Source organism: Rhipicephalus sanguineus, chromosome 5, assembly GCF_013339695.2.
Source record: "Rhipicephalus sanguineus isolate Rsan-2018 chromosome 5, BIME_Rsan_1.4, whole genome shotgun sequence".
NCBI classification, from domain to species: domain Eukaryota; kingdom Metazoa; phylum Arthropoda; class Arachnida; order Ixodida; family Ixodidae; genus Rhipicephalus; species Rhipicephalus sanguineus.
Window position 1 is genome coordinate 145,053,015 of NC_051180.1, and position 21,625 is coordinate 145,074,639.

Here is a 21,625-nt window from a genome sequence, read left to right on the forward strand (position 1 = left end):
TGGGATACGTATCGCCCCTGAACGACATTTTCAGAGGCGACGCCATGCAATACTAGCGATGTTCGCTTCTGATGCCTGATTTCTCAGTTCATTTCAGGGGAAATCATGTAGCGTATAGCAATATCAGTTGCATAGAAGATTAGATTGTCTAGAAATTAATCGCCAGTGTGCTCTTAACGCCATACTTTACTTTGCTGAATCTTTTTCAAGAGTAAGTATCTTAGAGAGAAACATTACGAGAATTAATTTAGGCATTACATGCAGTGATAGCCTTATTACATCGTATCTAAAACACTTACCTACAGCGGCAGGCCATTAACATTGCTCGCACAAGCCACATCGGTGCATTTTTGCGGCGTTCTATTTTATTAAAGCCAGTTCATAGACCTAATGTAAGAGAACGCGAGCAGTGATACCATATATGAAAATTAATCTTTTGCTTGACCTTTACTGCGCTTCGCTTCCCGGAAGCCGATGCCGTCGCCAGAGTTTCCAGCAAAGCTGATTGAACGGCTCTGGACGCAATCACGTTAATGCCTCGTGTATCGACTGAGCGCAGTAATTCGCGAACACTGTGTATTCATTTTCATTCTCCCACCGAGGCACCCGTCAGTACTACACTCCAGTTAACTTAGCGCACATGCATATCACGTGGTCTCATCATACGAGCAGTTCTCTAGGCAGGCCGTTCACGGTTCCCACAGCCAGCACACCCTCGAGGCTATAGTCCTCCTTTTTCTTTGTTCTCCACTATTTATTTTTCTTTCTAATAAACACACGCGGTGGGTAGCAAGTTGCTGTCATCGTCGATGTTATTACTTCGTGCTTCTGCCTTGTTATCCCTGCCTGTGTTTACTGCAATATCAATCAATATGAACGTGACTACTAGGAATGCAATTACCGGGAATCCACTAGGTGCGTTTTCTTTTATATTGTAATACTTTGCCCTACATATGCATACACCGTAAATATTTATAACGCTGAAGTTATTGAGTCCCACATATGCACCGCTGCGCATGGGAAACTCACTTTTTTTGCCTTTTTTTTTTCTTCCTGTGGAAACAAGACTTTAATCATAGATTGCAGGATAGTGGCTAGCGCCTCACGTACTGAGTGAGCTGTTGGTGACCCACGTGTACGCGAGCAAGCAGTGTCGGACATCGTTTAGTTAGAAAGTTACAAACAAAACCGCAAGGATTGAAGGTACGTGTTTTTTTTTTTTTTCAGGGGCAGCCGTTGCTTTCACCGCTAATTTCATTACGGTCGGAATGAAGTTTACCCTAGGCTGGCACACGAATTAACGCTGATGAAAAAGCGACAACAGGGTTGAAAAAATGAACAAGAAAGGAAGAAAAACAAACCACTTCAACAGGCACTTCCAGTCGCAATAATATTTGTCATTCACTCTACATGCGCCCTCACTTGTGACGCTGTATTAGTTCAGGCTGCCAACCGTCCCGGAGCCTAGAGTGACACGCTGAGAAGTACGTTCAGTTACCGTGACAGGACTTGAGTCAACTTGCGATGAACTTACACCTCGCTGCGCGTAGAACTTTGCTGTTGCGTTGCACCAATATGTATGACTATCGCAGAAGCACTTAATAATGGTAAACTCACTTAGAGCACCTTTCTGCGAAAACGGTTAAGCATTCATTTTCTGAGTAATGGAAGGAGAAGACACTGTTATTCCACCACTTCGCTACTCGCGAAGTGTATATTCAATATTGTTTTTTTAAGCGTACTTTGTTCTAGATAGCGGTATCCAGATAACAATCATATTTGAATATTTCTGAAAAATGTCTTCTATTGAAATTTTCTATTAGACAGATTGTAACAATTAGTTTGAACCTTATATAACTAAGTATGAGATTTACAATTCCACTATTTACTGTGGATGCCCTGTCGCAGTACGCTACTTTTGAAGAGTCACTCTATCATTTTTAGTTACCGTGATGCTGTTACCGCTCCGACTATTTATTTTTTCCGGTATTTTTTATATACGGGCCTGTGAACTATTCAAGCTGTTCTAAGACAGTTTATGTCACAGTCATATCTGCATGACAGAATGTAAATATATTTTATTTTGATATGTATAGAGGAAAGAAAAACATGGCTGATCCCTCTGTCATATAGGAATCGGTACAACACGAAAGTGAAACGTGTCTTCACAGACGCGGTTGAGTGTTTGTTGTGCATCGTTTCGGCACAAGGGCGAAGGAATTAATGCTATAGCAACAAATGTCACCCAAAGAACGGCAAGCAGCTCGAAACTCGCAACGCGCTGCTCGAGCAGAAAGGACGCACGGAAAGAACATCTACAGGATGAGCGCGAACTAACAACTGTCACAGTTGTAACTTATTTGTGTGTTGGCAACGCGCTCATTTCGCGAAACCGGCCGCTGCAGTGACCTTCATGACCTTCGAAGTGACCTTCGTGCTCTCTGTAACTTCAGCGCAAACTTGCGGTGAGAGCACAAGACGTACACCGGCGTTCTTACATCTTATCCCTGTAGGAATGAGGTCTCTGAGGCGAGGCATCACACCCGCGTAATATTCTCTATGCTGCAGTAAATGTTACATCGGCGAGCCAAGGCATTCAACAGAAAAAAAGAAGTCACCCAAAAGTGACCTATCAGTATGCTCCTAGATTTTTATTCTTTATATTACCATATTAAGTGCACTTATCTATTACCTTTAGTTCCATGTCAAAAGTTCCACGGCCAAGGTGCGCACGAACTCGTTGAAATTGAAGCCTTTGACGTAACTCCTGAAATAATATTGACACTACGAAACCGCGTCACTTTCCGTTTTCCAATTTCGGCACCGTGGAGCTCTTATAATCTCACACAAGCCCCTCCCCACTCTCACCTTCCCATGTTAAGAGATCGAAGCCAACGCTATAGCTAACGTTCTGGGCTGCACTTCCTGATCAAAGCTAGATATGCTTAAATAATAGCTGATTTTAACGAAGATCAGCGTGTATCATCCTCTCTTGCAGGTTTCACGTAACATTATCTGTTTTAACGCAAGCTGCACCGTATGGCTGTCGCCATGTTTGTCTTATATTAGGAAACCGAAGGGGATGTTATTACGACAGAATAGACGCTCACACCAAGTTATGGTTTATGTATTTTATTGTCATTTCTTTCTTTCTTTTGACATGTTTGCCTAAACGAAGGCTAGAAGTGATTATTAGACGGTGTGAATATTATTTGAGCGTTATGTGGGCACGCAGGATCAAGGTTTTTTTTTTCATCTAAATTAAGTTTTTCTAGCCGATGATGTCGGTCGACAGCAACTATTCACCTGTGTGTTGTCACCATTGATATTCCTCACTTTCTCGTTGTGCAGTCCAGCATAATGACCGACTGAATGGCTACATTAACGTACTCAGTTTGCAGCGCGTGTGTAACAACCGCAGAATATTTTGCCTTACTTAAATATAAGCCAGTATTAAGAAACCCATGAAGAGCGTGAGGAAAGCTATTGCACCTTTGATGACGCTTAGCGTGCACGCCTATTTAAGTGAGCATAAATGCTCGAGAAGTGCTGTTTCGTTGGATCACACGTTTCTGTGGCGACAACCACAGGCGTTTATCTTATTTACCTGAAAACTTGAGGCGCCGGTGGATCATCGTGCGACAAAGCGAAATTAATTGTAAATTACCGTGCATTTCCGTGCCTATCGCACAACAAATTGCTACGCCAATGCGGCGTTACGCTGACCTTTTCCTTACAAACTGCTACACTTAAGTTCATCAACCGACCTCTTCGCTATAACTGCGGCAAGATGTACCCACATTCTGTGTCCGGAGGGACAGTTTTGGAAACTTGCACGCTTAATGCCTCCGATCTTGGAGGCAGTGCAAAACCACATTAGGTGCAGAAAGCTTTCAGAGGGGGGAGGGGGGGGGACAATACTTGGACTGAAAAGAAGGTGAAGACGGCTTTCGAATTCGAGTCGTCTTAGGCGAGTGCATAAAAGACCCTGTGAGTTTTTTTCTTTATTTTTTATTTTTTGTTGTTTTGTTTATGCCGCTGTGCATGAACATTATCAACGTGCGAGTGTCAGGTTCGAAAACCTATCTACCCATGCACTGCGAAAACTCGTAGACAGTCACTCACTCTCCCTCGCCAAACTTGAAAGCAAGATGTTGATCGATGAGGAGAGGCATTAAGCTTTGTTGAAACGCCAATAAAAAAAAATCACTAGTGACGACTGCAAGCTTTCATATATTGCCACCAGAAATGAATAAATTATTAAAGATAAGAAGAAACAACGCTGTGCGTTCTAAATATCTAGACAGGAATTTCCTGGAAAGCGTTCCTAGATAAGCTATTCCTCAAATGGGCGCCGCGCGCGCCTGCCATTTCACGAACAGTACGGTTATATTGAAACTATGCTATAGTACACAATACCATCATTCCACAGACAACGTTCGATGCAGAATGCAGACAGTGATATTGGATTCCATTTCGCATTTCTCTCATTCCACCTTCATGTCGGATAGTTCACGGAACAATAAAGTTCTACACGAAAAACCTGCGTGACACGTTCTCCATTGCAATTTACTGTCGCCTCGCAATGTGGCGGCTAGCATTATCGGTGCGATAGGCCTAAATATAGTGTCAAGAAGAAGACAGGGAGACACTGTTTTTTTTTTTTTTTGATAAGGTGGCATTGTGCCCTAACCAAAGCATTGATAATTCACGTCACACTCACGAAAACTTACAATCGGTAACATTTATACTGGTACACACGTTGATATTCCTCATTGTGACCTCTCGCCCATACTTGCAATCCTTCGCTCCAATCTGGCCAAGTACGCTAATACTCAGTGAAAAGAGAATTAGTGCATTTATAACGTGTGTCAGGCTACCTGTAAAGTAGATCAGCTCAATTTATCCATTTTTCTGAATACTCGTTTCCCCCACCCACCCCAACGACGCGTTTCTACCGTGCCTCTCTGTATGCAGGGGCCTGTCGAGCAAGAATTTCTTCGACAACTTGCTCCAGCGAATGGAGCAATACGCCAACAATTTGGAATCGCTGGTCGAGGAGAAAACGCAGTCTCTTCTGGAGGAGAAGAAGCGAACGGATGAACTGCTCTACCAGCTGCTGCCCAAGTAAGGACTGCAGCTCTGTCTTGCAAGGGCCAATTGCGTCCGGTTAACAGTGCTCTTAATTATTTAAAAGGGGGTGCCTAGACCATAGCAAGGCAAACGTAGCACCAACAGTGCTTCAACTTTATGAATAAAAATGGTCCGATATACAGAGCGTCAGACAGACGTTAGAGCGCATAATCCGTAGCCATTCATGCCATATATCAGCTGCAGTAAATCGCGGAATACTGACTGGCTCTTCATTTTAACGTAGAGTGAACTGTACTGAGCGATGGCTTCACAGCTGCTATGTCGTAATAGTTAGCGGGTATGTACTAGCATTTGTAGATATGCAAATGCAGTCTGCCGGTCATCAGTTCCATCGCGGCAGCAATAGATCAAGGAATATAGTACCCATCCTCGTTTAGTGTGGACTTTACTGAAGGAAACATGAGATTGATTGATTGATTGATTGATTGATTGATTGATTGATTGATTGATTGATTGATTGATTGATTGATTGATTGATTGATTGATTGATTGATTGATTGATTGATTGATTGATTGATTGATTGATTGATTGATTGATTGATTGATCGATCGATCGATCGATCGATCGATCGATCCACTGAATTTGCATATCAAGTGTGATTCTGTGTAGCGTACCAAAGCAACACGACGATTCTAAGAGTTCTGGATCAGTTTCACCACTTGGACTGCTTGTCCTGCTCGTCACCACTGCTTGTCACCACCTACGGCCGCCCCCTAGCCACAAAGGAGGGGGGGCGCAAAGTCTGCCCCATACTTTGACTTAATAGGGGGGGGGGGAGGCTACGATGAACCTTTGCTTCCCCTGAAGGGGAACCCTGCGCACACCTATGCCAGGTAGCCGAAATTTCCGGAGCCCTTCACTACGGCGTCCCACATAATCGTAATGTGGTTTTGTCACATAAAACCCTAGCAATTACTATATTAGTGTTTTACACACATTAGAACGGTAAAAAAGGAATGCATCATATTTCAGATCGCCGAAACTTGTTGAAACGTGCAGCAGAAATATGAATAAGAGATCTCGCATATTTTTTTGCCTGCTGTGCTTGTCGCTGTTGTAAACAAAACTGTAAAAATGTTACTTGTTATTATATGCACATCGCCTTTATTAGTGGATTCTAAGTACATTTCACACGCTATGGCGCCGCAGGACTTGAAATTTCTAGAACTCGCTCGTACAAACTCCGCGTCGGCGGGATGCGTGACACGCTTATCTTTTCTCGATTGTGCAGGTACGTTGCCGATGAACTCAAGAAGGGCTCACACGTGCAGCCAGAAGCATTCGAGTCTGTAACGATTTTCTTCAGCGACATTGTCGGATTCACGTCCCTCTCGGCCGACAGCAACCCGATGCAGGTGAGGGCAACGCTAAGCATGCTGAAGAGCGACGACATTTTCGACTCGCAGGATAAGTTGATTATAGAAGCGTACAAAACTTCAGAAATAATATATGAAGTAGTACAGCACGAAGAGCGTCACTTAAAGCGCTCTTCTATTTGCTCGCAAAATTTTTCTTGCACGACCTCCAAGAATTTTCCCACAAATACATCAAGTCAGTCCACGCTGGCTTGATGGTGGAAGTTTGGCCTGAAGACAACCAACCATTCAAAAGGCTCTCCCCCAGCTGCTTTCACGACTTCCTGTTTGTCCTAATGGTCGACGTGTCAAAAATGCCAGTTAAAAATCTTCTTGCCCGTAATTTCACGAAATTAGTCTGTATCTACCGGGGTTGCGCCATTAGCTTAATTCTATCATCACACTTCTATCTCCCTACTGTAATACTTTATGAAAGTATCTTTATGAACACAATGACCCTTGACAACTTGAGCATGGCATATGTTATTGAAGGCAAAGGTTTGCCAAGAGACTTCTACAAAAGCGCGGGGGAACCACGGTTTCGGAGCTGTACAACTATATTGCACGAAATTGCATCGAATAATTAATTTTCCGCACAATCTTGCTAATCTGACAACCTTACCAATGCGCGGTGATACTTCCGTGTAACACGAGGGTCAATGGCACCTCAAGCCGCCTCATGGATTACTAAATGCGAAGCATTTCTTAGCGAACTTCTGCGACTTTGAGCGTATCCATCTATCTAGCCGCCTACAACTTTGTGCTCTCCTGGCTATTTCGTTAATCGGATGTATGCCAAAATTGGTATGGCATAGCATGACCGTATTACGAACATAAATGACAGGTCATAACATGAAAATCATGACATGCATGTCATGAACCGCGTGATTTACATTCCACGGCATTGGGGCTCTTGCGGCCGTTCCGTTAATTTTATATATATATCAAAATTGGTATGGCGGGACAAGAATTCATGACGAGCATAATGACAGGTCCTAACGTGCAAATCATGACACGCATGTCATGTGCAGCATGATTTACATGATATGGTCACGGGGCGCTAGCAGCCGTTTAAATGAATGGATATATACGAAAAATGGTATGACGAGACATTTCTGTATGACGAACATCATTGAGACGTGGTAACGTGACAATCATGACATGCATATTATGTACGACACGCTCATGGCGCACTATGCCACGCTCATGGCGCACTCGTGGCCGTTTCGTTAGATTGATGTACACCAAAATTGGTATTGCGCGATGTGATTGTGTGAAGAAAATAAATAACAGGTGGTAACATGAAAACCATGACATGCATGTCATCATTTACATGCCACGCTCATAGTGCATTCGCGGCCGTTTCGGTAGCTTGATATACAAGAAAATTGGTATCACCGACCCGACTGTATGACGAACATAGGTGACAGGTGGTAACATGAAAATCATGACACGCATGACATGTACGACATGATTTACACGCCACGCTCATGGCGCATTCGTGTCCGTTTTGCTAGACTGACATACACCAAAATTGGTATTGCGCGATGTGACTGTGTGAAGAACATAAATAACAGGTGAGAACATGAAAACCATGACATGCATGTCATGATTTGCATGCCACGCTCATGGTGCATTCGCGGCCGTTTTGCTAGCTTGATATACACCAAAATTGGTATTGCGCGACGCGACTGTACGACGAACGCAAATGGGAGGTGGTAACATGAAAATCATGACATGCATGACATGTACGACATGATTTACACGCCACGCTCATGGCGCACTCGTGGCCGTTTCGCTAGACTGATATACACCAAAACTGGTATTGCGCGATGTGACTGTGTGAAGAACATGAATAACAGGTAGTAACATGAAAACCATGACATGCATGTCATAATTTACATGCCACGCTCATGGTACGTTCGCGGCCGTTTCGCTAGATTGACATACACCTAAATTGGTATTGCGCGACCCGACTGTATGACGAACATGAGTGATAGGTGGTAACATGAAAACCATGATATGCATGTCATGTATGGCGTGATTTACATACCACGCTCCTGGTGCACTCGCGGCCTTTTCGCTCGCTCAATATACACCAAAATTCTTATTGCGCGATGTGATTGTATGACGAACATAAGTGCCAGGTGGAAACATGAAAACCGTGACATGCATGTCATGTATGGCATGATTTACATGCCATACTCATGGTGCACTCGCGGCCATTTCACTCATTTTGATATACACCAAAATTGGTATTACGCGATGTGACTGTATGACGAACATAAACGACAGGTCCTAACATTCGAATCATGTTATATGCATGTCATGTACGGTATGATTCACATGGCACTGTCATGGTGAGTTTCCGGCCGTTTTGTTTACTGGATATATACCAAAAAAGTGTATGGCATGACGCGAGTGCGTGATGAATATAAATGACAGGTCATGCATTGTATATATCAGAATATACGTTTCATAAGGATGGTATATACCAGCTTGTGCATGCATGCGTGCATGGCAAACATGCGATATATGGTGAACTAGATGCCATGGCATGAATGATTTCATTTGGCTCAAAGACAAACAAGGCGATCTGTGCAGCTCTTTGCTGGCTGCTTCGCATTACATCGATTTCCACAGTGCGTGGGATCTGCCGGATTTTTTAATCTTAGGCCTCCATCGTTTGCAACCATTTTCAATGAAAAGAAAGAAAGAAAGGAAGAAAGAAAGAAAGAAAGAAAGAAAGAAAGAAAGCAAGAAAGAAAGAAAGAAAGAAAGAAAGAAAGAAAGAAAGAAAGAAAGAAAGAAAGAAAGAAAGAAAGAAAGAAAGAAAGAAAGAAAGAAAGAAAGAAAGAAAGAATTTACCGTTTTCGATGGGGAAGGCCGAGGATATTGAGCGCAGTGCCGAGCCTCTTTTTTCTTTGTCTCTTTCTTTCTTTCTCTTCTTTCTTTCTTTCTTTCTTTCTTTCTTTCTTTCTTTCTTTCTTTCTTTCTTTCTTTCTTTCTTTCTTTCTCTCTTTCTTTCTTTCTTTCTTTCTTTCTTTTTGTGCATTCGTGAGCGCAGCACGTGCACTAAATGGTTATGCACACCTAAACATTTTGCACGGCAGTGAAGAATAACGGCGACAACGAAAATGGGAAGAGGCGCTTGGGGAAAGAAAGGGGGTGGGGGGTAGAGGCTCTAGTCGTTCATTTAAGGCGTTGACCAATGCAAGACTGCGCTATTTCTTTGATCTTCCTTTTATTTTATTTTTTGACAGGTGGTTACGCTGCTGAACGACTTGTACACCTGCTTCGACGCCATTATAGACAAACACGACGCTTACAAGGTGGGTAAGCTTCCACAATACCACACTGCAGCTTCGGAGCTCTAGCTGCACTTGTGCCAGCCACCCCTGCACCTCACTGCACCTTCATAGCACCGTTACTGCACCGTCACCATTCGACGTGGACAGCTAACTTCCAAGGTTTTCTGCTCACTCGCCTAAGCCTGGTAAGGCCTAATGGTAAGAAGGCAGTACTTAGGTTTTCTGCTTCTCATACAATACGTGATTCTTTCGTTGGTTCATATGCGCAGTGCTCGTCGCTAACACAAAAGAGGAAAAACTTGCTCTCAAATTTAAGAAGCACATTCACTATTTCTAAAGACTGATCTCAACTGGAGATTACAGAGCATGGCGAAATGTATGGGACACGTCATTATTATTATTATTATTATTATTATTATTATTATTATTATTATTATTATTATTATTATTATTATTATTATTATTATTATTGCTCGCAACCTAGAGTCTTATTCTGAGGTGCTCTTTGACTCTGAATCAATATGAATTTCTCTCTAGTCGCTAAATCATCTTAAATCTTGCCAGTTTCATGACGCAGATCACCACACCTCAGCCTCAAAAAGTGCAGGCTGAAACCATTTATTGTGACCGTAGCAAGGCTTTCGACGTAATCAGCAACTCACTGCGCTCCGCGAGGTGTGAAGTCCACAATTATTTCGATGTCATAGGATAAACCTACGCAGTTACAAGAGATTCATCGCTTAGGTCTGCGAAAGCTTTAGCCCAAAGTAAGCTCAGATTTTTTTATTGAAATGCGTGTAAAGCACCAGAATTTTTTTATGAGACAACTAAGCGTTGCATATCAGAGAGTTTTATGTCCTAGAGACATTAACAGTCAGACTATTTATTTTGAAGCTCTAATGTTTAGCAAACGTTGTCAAAAATTACTAAATTAAAAATAATAGCTGTACTAGGCATACAAATATGTAACCGATGCATAGAAAAACAGATATCGAAGTTCTGTCAACGGCGTATAATATATCTGGCTGCCGGATTAGTAGGAAAGCTGACCGTTCATGCACATTTCCAATGTTTGTTTTCGGAGGTTTCCATAGGCCTTCGAGAGCGTTATCCTCGGTATGTCTCATAGAAGCCTTACGTACATTACTGTATCCGCTTTAAGCGTATGAATTTATATATAATTTCTATAGTCCACTTCAGACACTTTGAGCCTATTTATCTATAGATCTTCCAGCCGCTTTACGGTTATTTTAATAATAAATATCCTTAATAATTGCCAAATACCTGGCAGAATTGAACACGCGACACTGGGATTCCTGAACCGCAAGGCAGCCGCTGTAGCGCTGGACCTTGAATTCCCGCGAACAGCAGCAAACAAATACTCCGAGATGCGTGTCACTGGAACGCCACAGATCCTGGAGACCATACACAAAAATGCAAGGAACTGTGGGCTCTTTTCGCTAGTGCGTCGCTACATGACGCAGCTTGTCTGGAGGGAAGCGCGATGGAGAAGCTGGTCTGAAGTACACGACTGTCGATGCGAACTCGAGGACAGTCGCGTATTTCCTGGGCGAACAGCGCAAGCAAAAAACTCACCGGGTCCCTTCCGCATTCGCCTAAGACGACTCGAAGGAGAAAGCCGTCTTGTTCTTTTCCTTCTCAGCCGATGTATTGAATCCATGTTATTAACACGTGCATAACATTGCTTTAGCTACCTCCCAGCCGCCTGTATACGTGCCGACAAACAGACTGACGGAGTAACTAGTAACTTGAGGATAGTAATGCCACACGCACACACGAGTGACGTCGTCGCAGTGCGCGTGTAAACCCGACACAAACACAATTGCCCGACAGTGAGATTGGAACTCGGGGGCACCATATACCAGAACTTCATGCTCTAGCATGACCGGACCAGCCATGGCTCTAGCCACACGCAACAGGCGTAACCCTCATCAGGCGTAATAGCACACGCTTAAGAATGTCCCGCGTGCAAGCAAACACGGCCTGGCGCGTTTTCAGAGCGCTGAAGGAGTTTCGATGTGTCGCTGTGCGATCGAATATAGGTGCAGATAAGTGCTTTAAGAAACGTTTCCCCAGCGACTATGCCACGGACATCGATTCTGACGAGCATCGTTCGGTGGTTTGCGCTGTTCACACTTTCAACATGTGCATTTCACAATATTGCGATATCACATTGAATTTATTAGTTAGAGAGGTTTGAGGGTTATATATTTTAGTTACTCAATGTCTAAAAATCTTCAAGAATTTTCCTCTTTTAAAAAGGGCCGCATAAATATTACGAAATGCTTTTCACAGCCACTACATCTCAAATTATTTCTTTTAAATGCGACAAAGCTGGTTATAACCACTTCTGTGATTGCCCCGAACATAAAGGCATTTATGTGTGCCCGTTCTCGTGCATTACGATGAATCCTCCAGAGCTAAAACTTCTTCAAATGCATCGGCAAGGGTAGCAGTTAGGAATTATCACAAAAAAAATAATAACCAGTGTGCACGACCCGGAAAATAGTGGACATTGCGTCAGCAAGAAATTCGAAGAAATTTGGTTTCAACGTGAGAAACGACTGTGTTGACATTGAAATCAGGATGCCCCCAGAAGACCATGTGTGTTGCCACGCAGGCGTCCATAAAAGAAGCTCTGGTGCCTGTAACATCAAAGGGAAGCCCACGTCGCACGTAAAGGCGCATTACGACGCCTTCAGGTGCCAGAACACTGAGAAATAGCTCACATCCAGCTTTCTACGTGCTCAGAAGCAAGATATTGCTCTGACTTGCCAACACCTCGCTCGCACCACGCGCCAGAGGATAGACACTTGGTCAGTGAGGCAATGGAAACAGTTTTTCACGCTTTCATTCCCCGAGGGATATATAAGCATAGGCTGAGTTCCTTATGCGGGCTTCATGATGCGAACATGTATAGGAAAAGAAGCCACAGAACCGCATGACAGTGGTTGCGAAAAAACAATTCGTATTGCTCCATATATTGTCCCCGAAGCGTCCTTTTCCTCAGTACGTGGGCAAAAGATATCAGCAAGATTTGTTAGGAGCCATCGGTTCTTTTCTCGGTTGACCTGGCTTGTGTCTTTCGAACAGCCTCCGGTTTTTCCTTGCGCAAACATGTGTATGTGGGAATGCTGCCGGCCACTGAACGCTTGACACTGGCTCTAAGCAACTGACGCCATGAGTAGAACAAAAAAAAATATTTTTTCGCTTGTCAGGCATAACAGAAGAAGAAACGTAATGCAGTGCTTCAGAACTAGGTAAATCCTTATCGACATGCATTGCCTCGCACAGCCAACAAAGCGAACGTGTATGCCGCTTGCTTGTTATTGGAGCGTATGCTGTTTCTCGAAAAGGTAGGAATCAATCCGCCTTAGTGCGAGGGACTTGGCTTTCCCTGCCCTGTCGGGAAAGCGCTCGAAATCCCTGCGAGTCTTGTCGATGCCGCATTTGCAATACGGGCGCAGCTTCGATGCGTGGCAACGGTTATTCCAGACCCATAAGCGCACCTCTCTCATAAAATGAACAGAGAAAAGACGTTCTTGCGATTTCAAAAGGCACAAGCTGAAACTAACGTGGCGTTGACTTTTGAAGGCGCCGGGCAGAACAGCGCCGGTGAGGGTGCCTGAAGGAACAACTGTATATGAAGAATTTGCCTTGTATCGCCAAGCCTAAAGAAGTCGGTGGAAATATCGGCACCAACGAGGATAACATAACTAGCAGCGCTTGCACGGCATCTTTTATTGCGATAGTAGTGACGTGGACTTTCGAGATGCGTTCCCGTCGCTCCCGTTGGCGCTGCCGTTGTCGTGTTGTCACGGTATAAATGTGCATGAACGACTCGCGTGTGGAGGATTCCGTTATCTCCATGGAGGCAAGCGCATTTCGCTGAAAAAGCGATGAAGGCCGAGTGATTTAAGCAACGGGGTGCCCACATGTGATATGTTTCCGTTCGTTCCGTAATGCGGGTGCATTTCCTTTTTGACAGTGCCGGAGCCGGAGATGAAGTGTAAAAGAAAGGCAGGGAGGTCAACCAGTGCTCATCCCGCTAGGTTGCCCAGCATCTGTCACAAGCAATTGTAATATATTCAGTATTTTCTAAGCAAGAAACACACCTTATGTAGAGTTATGGACAAAAGATTGATCCCTTCTAGCAGCAAACTATGGGCACAAATTCTGGTTAGGAATAACAACTAGGGGTGTAAGCAAGCTTCTGCCCATTGCGAAAAAAGTGTCTCATGTCGACCCTTCAACATGGAAGAATGATACCTACGAAAACTTATCGAATCGACGACTTGATTAGAATTTTCAGTTTTGTTTATTGTTTTTACAACAGTGTGTTTTACACCTCTTGTTTTTTACTTCGTGTTTTACACCTGTCTGACATTGTGACGGTATAGGCGAACGATAAAACTGCAAACTGTGGACCCCTGTTCGATAAAGCGTAGGTATAACCACCAGAGGTATGGAGCAACGAACACCAATGGAGAGATTGCATCTCCTTTCCTGACCCCATTCACAAATGCTATTTTTCGCTTTTCTTATGGAGAAGGCAGGTAGTCGTTATAGATGTCGGCTAAGGTATTCACATATGCTCGCAGTACTCTTTAACGACATATTACATTTAAGACTACTGCTATCTGACTGCATCGCATCCATTTTCGTAGTCTATGAAGGCCATATAAAGGAGTTTGTTGTCGTCAGGAAATTTTTCAACTACCCGATTGATGTCATGGTTGTGACCAATTGTAAAGTGCCCTTTCTTAAGCATGCTTGCTGTCTCGGTCGATTAAAGTGTTGCTCTAACCTTATTAGAAGTTACCTTCGCTAATATATTTTGTATAATACTGCATGTAAGCTGATGGGTCTACTATTGTGTAAGTCTTTATGCCTCATTATAACGTTGACGTTTTTCCAGCTCACTGGTACACTTGCAGTTTTCAGACACTGTGTAGCTTAAAACATTTGCAGACTTGTGGACTGGTTCACAAGTCTGCAAATCCACTATGTCCACTATGTCCACTATGTCCACTGTAAATCCACAAGTCCACTATATCGCACGCTTCAAAATAAAATCCCTTCCATTTTTGATCAAAACGGCTGTTAAGCCTGCTATGCCACCTTCCCCAGATACTTATGCGCCGGACACGTCCTGAAAAGCCCTCCCAGCCTTATCGATACTTACAGGCGGAACTTCAGTATCCCTTTCGCTCAAGGCTGGATGAGTAATCTGCGAACAGTGCATTTCCGAGTGGAAGTCCTCTTCTACTAGAAACTGAGAATTCTCAGTTCTAGAATGCGCAAATGAGAGCTGGAATGCGGAAACTGGGATACGGAACTAGAATGCGGAAATGAGAATGCGTAGCATTCGTAGGTTGTTACTTGTTCAAATATTCAGATTTGTCCGATTATTCACTTCACCCGCATAATTCGCCATGACGCAATATTCGGGAAAATACGAATATGAGCTTATCAAATCGAATATAATTCGAATAAAAAAAACATTCCATTTGTATTCCAAATTTCGAATATTCGCACACCCCTACTTCTAAGTATTAATAACCCATTAATTCCCAGTACATGCAACACACTTCCAATGTTCAAAATATTTCTTGGTCGTGTTCTTAGAGTCCCTGGGAGTACTAGTGTTCAATAAAAAAGATGAGGGTATAGTCTGTGAATTAATAATGAGATGTTGCATATGTGCAACACTGGGCAGTAGTGTAAAGTCTGAGGCCAAGCCAAGTTAACAAACTTTTTTATTGGCACCGTCCCTTTTGATGCATTATCAAATCCAAGACAGTACAAAGCTCAAGCACGGCTGTTTGTAGCCTACTGGTGGAAACTAACAAAACAGTTACGATCTTTGTTCAAACATAACATCACCTTACACTTCGAACAAGAAACATATGTGTAGCCCCCTGGGCATGCCTTGCAGCGGTTCCGCCTTTCATTCCATGTGGGCCAGTGCTCTTTGCTGTCTCTTCTCACGTCACGAGGGACATTTAAGCACACTTTCTTGAGTGGCGTGACATTTTGAACTGAAGGGCGCCCTGGTGGTCGCTTGTTGAGCAAGATGAGGCTCGTTGCGAGCTCAGAGAGGAATTCTCTCAAGGGTGTGGGCGGCGATTTGTGCTGCTGGAGGATTCTCTTGTGCATGAACCATGCATTAACAGCAGCCATTTTGAGCGTGTGCCAAAATAAATACATGTACCAGCGTTTTGACCTGATAGAAAAACGATACGAGAAACACATTTTGTCAAGAAGGTCCACGCCACCCATCGATCTGTTGTAGGCAGGAATGATGGCTGGACAATCGACAAAGATGTGCTTTTTTTCCTTGCTGTCCCATCTTTTGACGGAGGTAACAGGGTCGGCACCAATGCAGTTCGAAAGGAGAGTGACAGTGCGGTTGTCGTGCCACTTCACTGCCACCATTGTCTTTTGGTCGCAAGAGGTGACTGAAGTATCACAGGTGCCCCGACCTCGCTTCTTCATCGATTTTTCATCCATTAACTTGCTACAGCTGATTCTGTTTTCACGGACTGTGCCGATATAGGAGATTCCCATTCTTGAAAGTTCCTCTACAAGGTGAGGGCCAGTGAAGAAGTTGTCAGCGACAACTAGATTGTTGTCTCGCTTTGGGAGGCTGGAACACAGCTGGAGCACAACACCAGCTCCCAACCCAAGCTGGTAGCCATCCTGGTTCCCATAAAAACCTTTGTTGCAGCGCTGGTAGACATCAAAATCATAACACAGACCTGATTCTCCCGAACGTGCCCAAAGTTTCAGGCCCCATTTACTCTTCGGTTTATTTGGCATGTACTGACGAATGTAACAGCGCCCACGGAAGGGGATCAAGATTTCGTCCACTGCTGATTTGTTTTCTTGGGGCACAGCAATCATGTTGCTACGCAAGGAAGTGAGCCATGGGCGCACTTTCCAGCACTTGTCTTCTTTGACTTTGTCATTGGCCGCTTCATTATCAAAAAAATGCAGGTGGCGTGTTATCTTTTCAAATCTGTTACGGGACATTACCTGGGCTACTAATTCATATCTACTTCCATTTTCCCAGTAAGCACGAACCCTGTGCATGTTTACGAGTCCCATCCTGAAAAACATGCCCAGCACAGATGTCAGTTCTTCAACAGTGAGGTTTAGGGCGGTTCCGTGCTTCTGAAAGTAGTATCTGTTGCTCTCATCCACAACAGCCTTTAGCATGGATCGAGAAACAAACATGTCGAAGTATTCCTGAGCGCTCAGCGGCTCTGCAGGTGGCAGCGGAAAGTCGTTCTCGAAACTCTCTGCTTCGTTGTCGAAATCTTTCTTCACCCATGTGTACCGCTTTTTCACGTTACGTGACTTCCGATCTCCCGGAGGCATATCTGTCGAGCTTGCAACTCCTACCTCAGCTTCTTCAACCTCGGTTGAGACGGCCTCTTCGTCACTGCTGTCTCCAGACACTTCGTCTTCACTTCTCTCATCAGCGGAAAAATCGCTCTCATTAGTGTCGATAACATCCAGCAGGTTTGCATGAAGAAAACGTTTCGGCCTCTCTTTTGGAACAGAATAGAACATTGAGGTTGAAATGGCAGTAGATCCCTGAAAAATCGTTAAAAGAGCAAAATTAGCAAACAAATATCAAGTACGACACTTTACATGCACGCACGCCACGATATACAGGGCGCGTTTCATGCAGAAAAGCAATGTTGCATATCTGCAACAGCGGAAATTATGGCATTTAGTGCCCAGTGTTGCATATGTGCAACACACCACGTGCAAAAAATATTCTATAGAACAGTGAAAGCGCAAAGCCAACTTTTACGTCCTATACTAGTGTCTAGAGTGTCTGCAACATACATTCAGTGAAAAAAGCAGCGCAGGTTCACTTAACGGCTCATAAAAAAAAGTTTACGATACCTTGTTTGCGGAGCTCGCGGACGGCGTGGGTGCTGCCATTTTCAAAACTCCAGATACGACGACTTTGGCCCCCAAGCGGCTAAAAAAGTAACTGCGTGGAATGAAAAACCCTCGAAGTACGATAGTATGGACAACTTTTACCAATGCATTAGGATACTCGCAATCAGCAGGGCGCGGAACTCAGTGTTGCAGATATGCAACAAGGGGCAATAATGGGTGGCTCAAGGCTGGATGAGTAATCTGCGAACAGTGCATTTCCGAGTGGAAGTCCTCTTCTACTAGAAACTGAGAATTCTCAGTTCTAGAATGCGCAAATGAGAGCTGGAATGCGGAAACTGGGATTCGGAACTAGAATGCGGAAATGAGAATGCGTAGCATTCGTAGGTTGTTACTTGTTCAAATATTCAGATTTGTCCGATTATTCACTTCACCCGCATAATTCGCCATGACGCAATATTCGGGAAAATACGAATATGAGCTTATCAAATCGAATATAATTCGAATAAAAAAAACATTCCATTTGTATTCCAAATTTCGAATATTCGCACACCCCTACTTCTAAGTATTAACGATCAAGCCCTCGAACAAGTTATCTCAAATATAAATGTAGGAGCTAAGCAAGCGCGTTGCTTATTGACTTCTGAAAACTCTTCTTCAGTTTGAAGCATTCAGTCGCAATCGGAGCGCTTGGCTCATATTTTTACTTGCTCTGCGTAAAGCCGACCAATTCTTTAACAGCACCGCGCTAGCGTCGACTGACTCAGTGCCTGGGTATATGCTACCTGCGGGAGCATTTACAGCCACACTAGACTGGCTGGCCGGTAAGCGCTCTCTAACGGCACAAAGGGACAAGAACTGTAAGAGCTGCGCATGTGCGCGATGTTCACTCGAAGTGCAAGTTGCATCTGCTGCAGGATCTTCCAGAGGCGTGACACCACCCGCGTCACCATTAACTTAGCGGAATGTCCCAGCTCATCGCAAAGCTTTCGAAGGGTGGTCTGCTGGCCGAGTTGGTACTGCATTATCGAACAAAAGTGCACTAATTCAACGAAGACGACAGAAGAAGAACACAGGCTGGCACTGTGGATGTGTTCTTCGGGAAAGCTTGAGCCAGGAAAGTTCAGAAAAACTTGCACCAGCTTAATCGTGCCATGGACTGTATACACTCCGTTCACTGCGACTGGCGCGCCACCGCGCGGCCGTCAGAGAAGGCAGACGTTGAGAGCCCGAGCAGGCGAACGCTTTCCCGCGCCCGCTAGCACGCAGTTGTAGGTGTTCTGTGACGCAGTCATGAACTGCTGCGTCGTCGGTTGTACCAACATGTACACGTCGTGCCCTGCGGTAACGACGTTTCACCGTTTCTCAACACGTCCGTGCTTTATTGGGCAGCGGCAAAAGTGGATCACGACTGTGCAACGAAAAAAGTTAGCTTGGTTCTCGCTCCCTCTGCCGTCTCGCGTTCTGCGGTTTTGTTTTTCTTGTGCCGCTAGCATCAGTACACTTCAGCCATGACGGAACAAACTGGGAGCCCTCTCGGCACGCGAAGATATGCAGTGCACATTTCGTTGGGGGTGTGCCGTCCAAGGATGTGTCGTCCCCGTCGTACGTGCCAACGATATTTCCTGACGAGTATCGTAAGCGGTCCGTGCTTGCCGAAGATAAGTTGACAGTCAGCTCTCGTGTCGTCGTAATTCTTCTTCTATACGTCCCGTGCTTTATGTTCGCGCTGTTCCTGCAGACATGATTTTAGTGCTGGCGGAAGCGCAGCTGTTCAAGTAGAGATGGGCTAAATGGGAGTCGATCCCCTTCCGCCGAGATGTTGAGGGATAAGAATGTCAGGTGGTCGCGGCTCTTCGGAAAGATCCTAGTATTAAAGCAGAAAGACTACGGCTGGTGTAGCCCTACGGCACTCGGAAGCTTCGAGAGGTCGTGGTCCCGAAAACGTTAAAATGGATTAAAAAAAACAGTGGTAAACACAGGACACAGTGAGAGGAAACGAGGGGACACTCACTGTGTCCTGTGCTTACCGCTCGTTTTTTAACACGAAAGTGTTTTATGCCGGGGTCCACCAAGTACATCCGTCACGGATATGACGTTGATAAAATGGACGCCAACGGGTGAGAAAGAAAAAAACCAAGCAAAAAATACCCCGCTGGGATTTGAACCCACGACGCTGCGGCCGCGACGGCAAGCGCCCGACGCCCTACCGACTAAGCTAAGTCGGGAGATGCTAGACACGGCGCGAACGCGCCTTATATCTTTCACACATTCTCTTTCGCGGTGGGCGGAGCTGGGCAGTGCCGCCGTCTGTGAAATGTGAAAAGAAGTAATGCTTCACGATCGACACTTACTAGCGCTTACTCCGAGATTGCACGCGATATCGGAGGCCATGGTTAAAGCGTCTCGATACCAGAGAGGTAGACTGGCCGCGCTGGCGTCACCGAGGCACCCTTGACGCACTTACGTTCTATGCCTTTGGCTTCGTGTTAGCGTGCGTCGGCTCATCGGAGTAGTGTAGCTTCCACGTGCACCAGTGGGATTTCTCCGCCGCCGACTGCTTCAATTGCGAGAGCACCGACTAACAAAACTGCTGCAATACGCGTTGCAGAAAGGACGCGATTTCGACGGGCGAATGTCGTGCCTTGGTGGAGCGAGAGCAGCGCCTGCGAGACAGAAACCAGCGGAACGCACGCGTTTGCGGCTCAGGCTACGTACCTCTACCTCCCGTGTTGCTGAAGCGCAGTGTGTGTTAGTGTATGCATGAGCACAGGCGTCGGCTACCCATTATTGAAAGCGCACACCGTGACGCTTCTCTCCTTGATTGACGACGCTTTGAAGAAGTGCATACCGGGTACCAGTGTTGATTATGAGCTTGTTGATATCATCCTTACGCGGGATTCACGATTCGCTGTGTCTAAATATATGTTCACACCGTCAGCTACCACAACGGTTTAATCATGATCATGGGTGTTAGTCGTCGCGATAGAGACATGCTGTCAACATGGGTGCATCCACGTCAAACGGTGCTATAGCTGCCAAACACGAATAGACATTGTACAAGCTGTCATATATCACTACACAATAAGCACTACTTCTGTGAAGACACGTTTCACTTTCGTGTTATACCGATTCCTATGACGGAGGGATCATCCATGTTTTTTTATCGATTTTGACAATGTACCAACTAGCCAAGTCCAACGCATTTTTCGTACCGAAAATTTTTGCGTACCTCTGCGCTAGAGCGTAGCTTGGGTTACACCAGAGTTTGCGCAAATTATAAAAGCGTAGTGAGCTCGCGCAGACGAGAGAGCCAAGAGCGCAAGCACTTTAAGTAGTTGATACTTGTAGTGAACAGCTGACCCTGTAATCATTCGGCGTTGATGAAACGAACAAAGTGTGCAGCATGTAGACAAATGTGCACATGGAACTAAAATCGAGGCTGTTTAGTTTCATCTTAGATCTGGCCGTCGTTGCAGTTTTCTGCTAACGCTGTTGCGACGGAAGCGCAATGTTTGTTTCGGAAAGAAGCATAAACAACGAAAGAGGTTGTAGCGAATGAGGGAGACTGATGGTGGCCGAAGTGACCGTGCCATCGTCGGCGCCACATCACTTGAAGCGAAAGACGAAGCGGGGCGGATCGTAACATGTTTATTTCTCGCCCGCACTTCAAGCTCTTGACATGAGCCGCGCGAGCGGCAAGGTAGGAACGATCATGATGAGCGATGATGATGCTGCAATAAGCTCGTTGCTATGCGCGACAATTTCAAGCAAAAACTCGGTGGCTGCGAATCGACATGACACGAAGCCACCAACAAATAACCACGCCTCCCGGCTACTCGCCGGTTTTGACGGCGAGCGGCCGT

General features: G+C 44.9%; 2 protein-coding genes across 2 annotated transcripts in view; one reads left to right on the forward strand and one right to left on the reverse strand.

The window, feature by feature from the left end:
- The window catches only part of LOC119394303 (atrial natriuretic peptide receptor 1-like), an 83,059-nt gene that overhangs the window by 42,631 nt on the left and 18,803 nt on the right, over positions 1-21,625 (forward strand). The window contains exons 8-10 of the mRNA XM_037661593.2: positions 4,978-5,127; positions 6,387-6,510; positions 9,774-9,842. Coding sequence (XP_037517521.2) covers positions 4,978-5,127; positions 6,387-6,510; positions 9,774-9,842 — 343 coding nt within the window. The remainder of the gene's footprint in view (positions 1-4,977; positions 5,128-6,386; positions 6,511-9,773; positions 9,843-21,625) is intronic.
- On the reverse strand, positions 15,602-17,841 carry LOC119394302 (piggyBac transposable element-derived protein 3-like). Its single transcript, XM_037661592.2, has 2 exons — positions 17,763-17,841; positions 15,602-17,444 (listed from the first exon to the last, which is right to left on the reverse strand). The coding sequence occupies exons 1-2, from the start codon at positions 17,799-17,801 to the stop codon at positions 15,675-15,677; spliced, it is 1,809 nt and encodes a 602-aa protein (XP_037517520.1). The 5' UTR covers positions 17,802-17,841; the 3' UTR covers positions 15,602-15,674.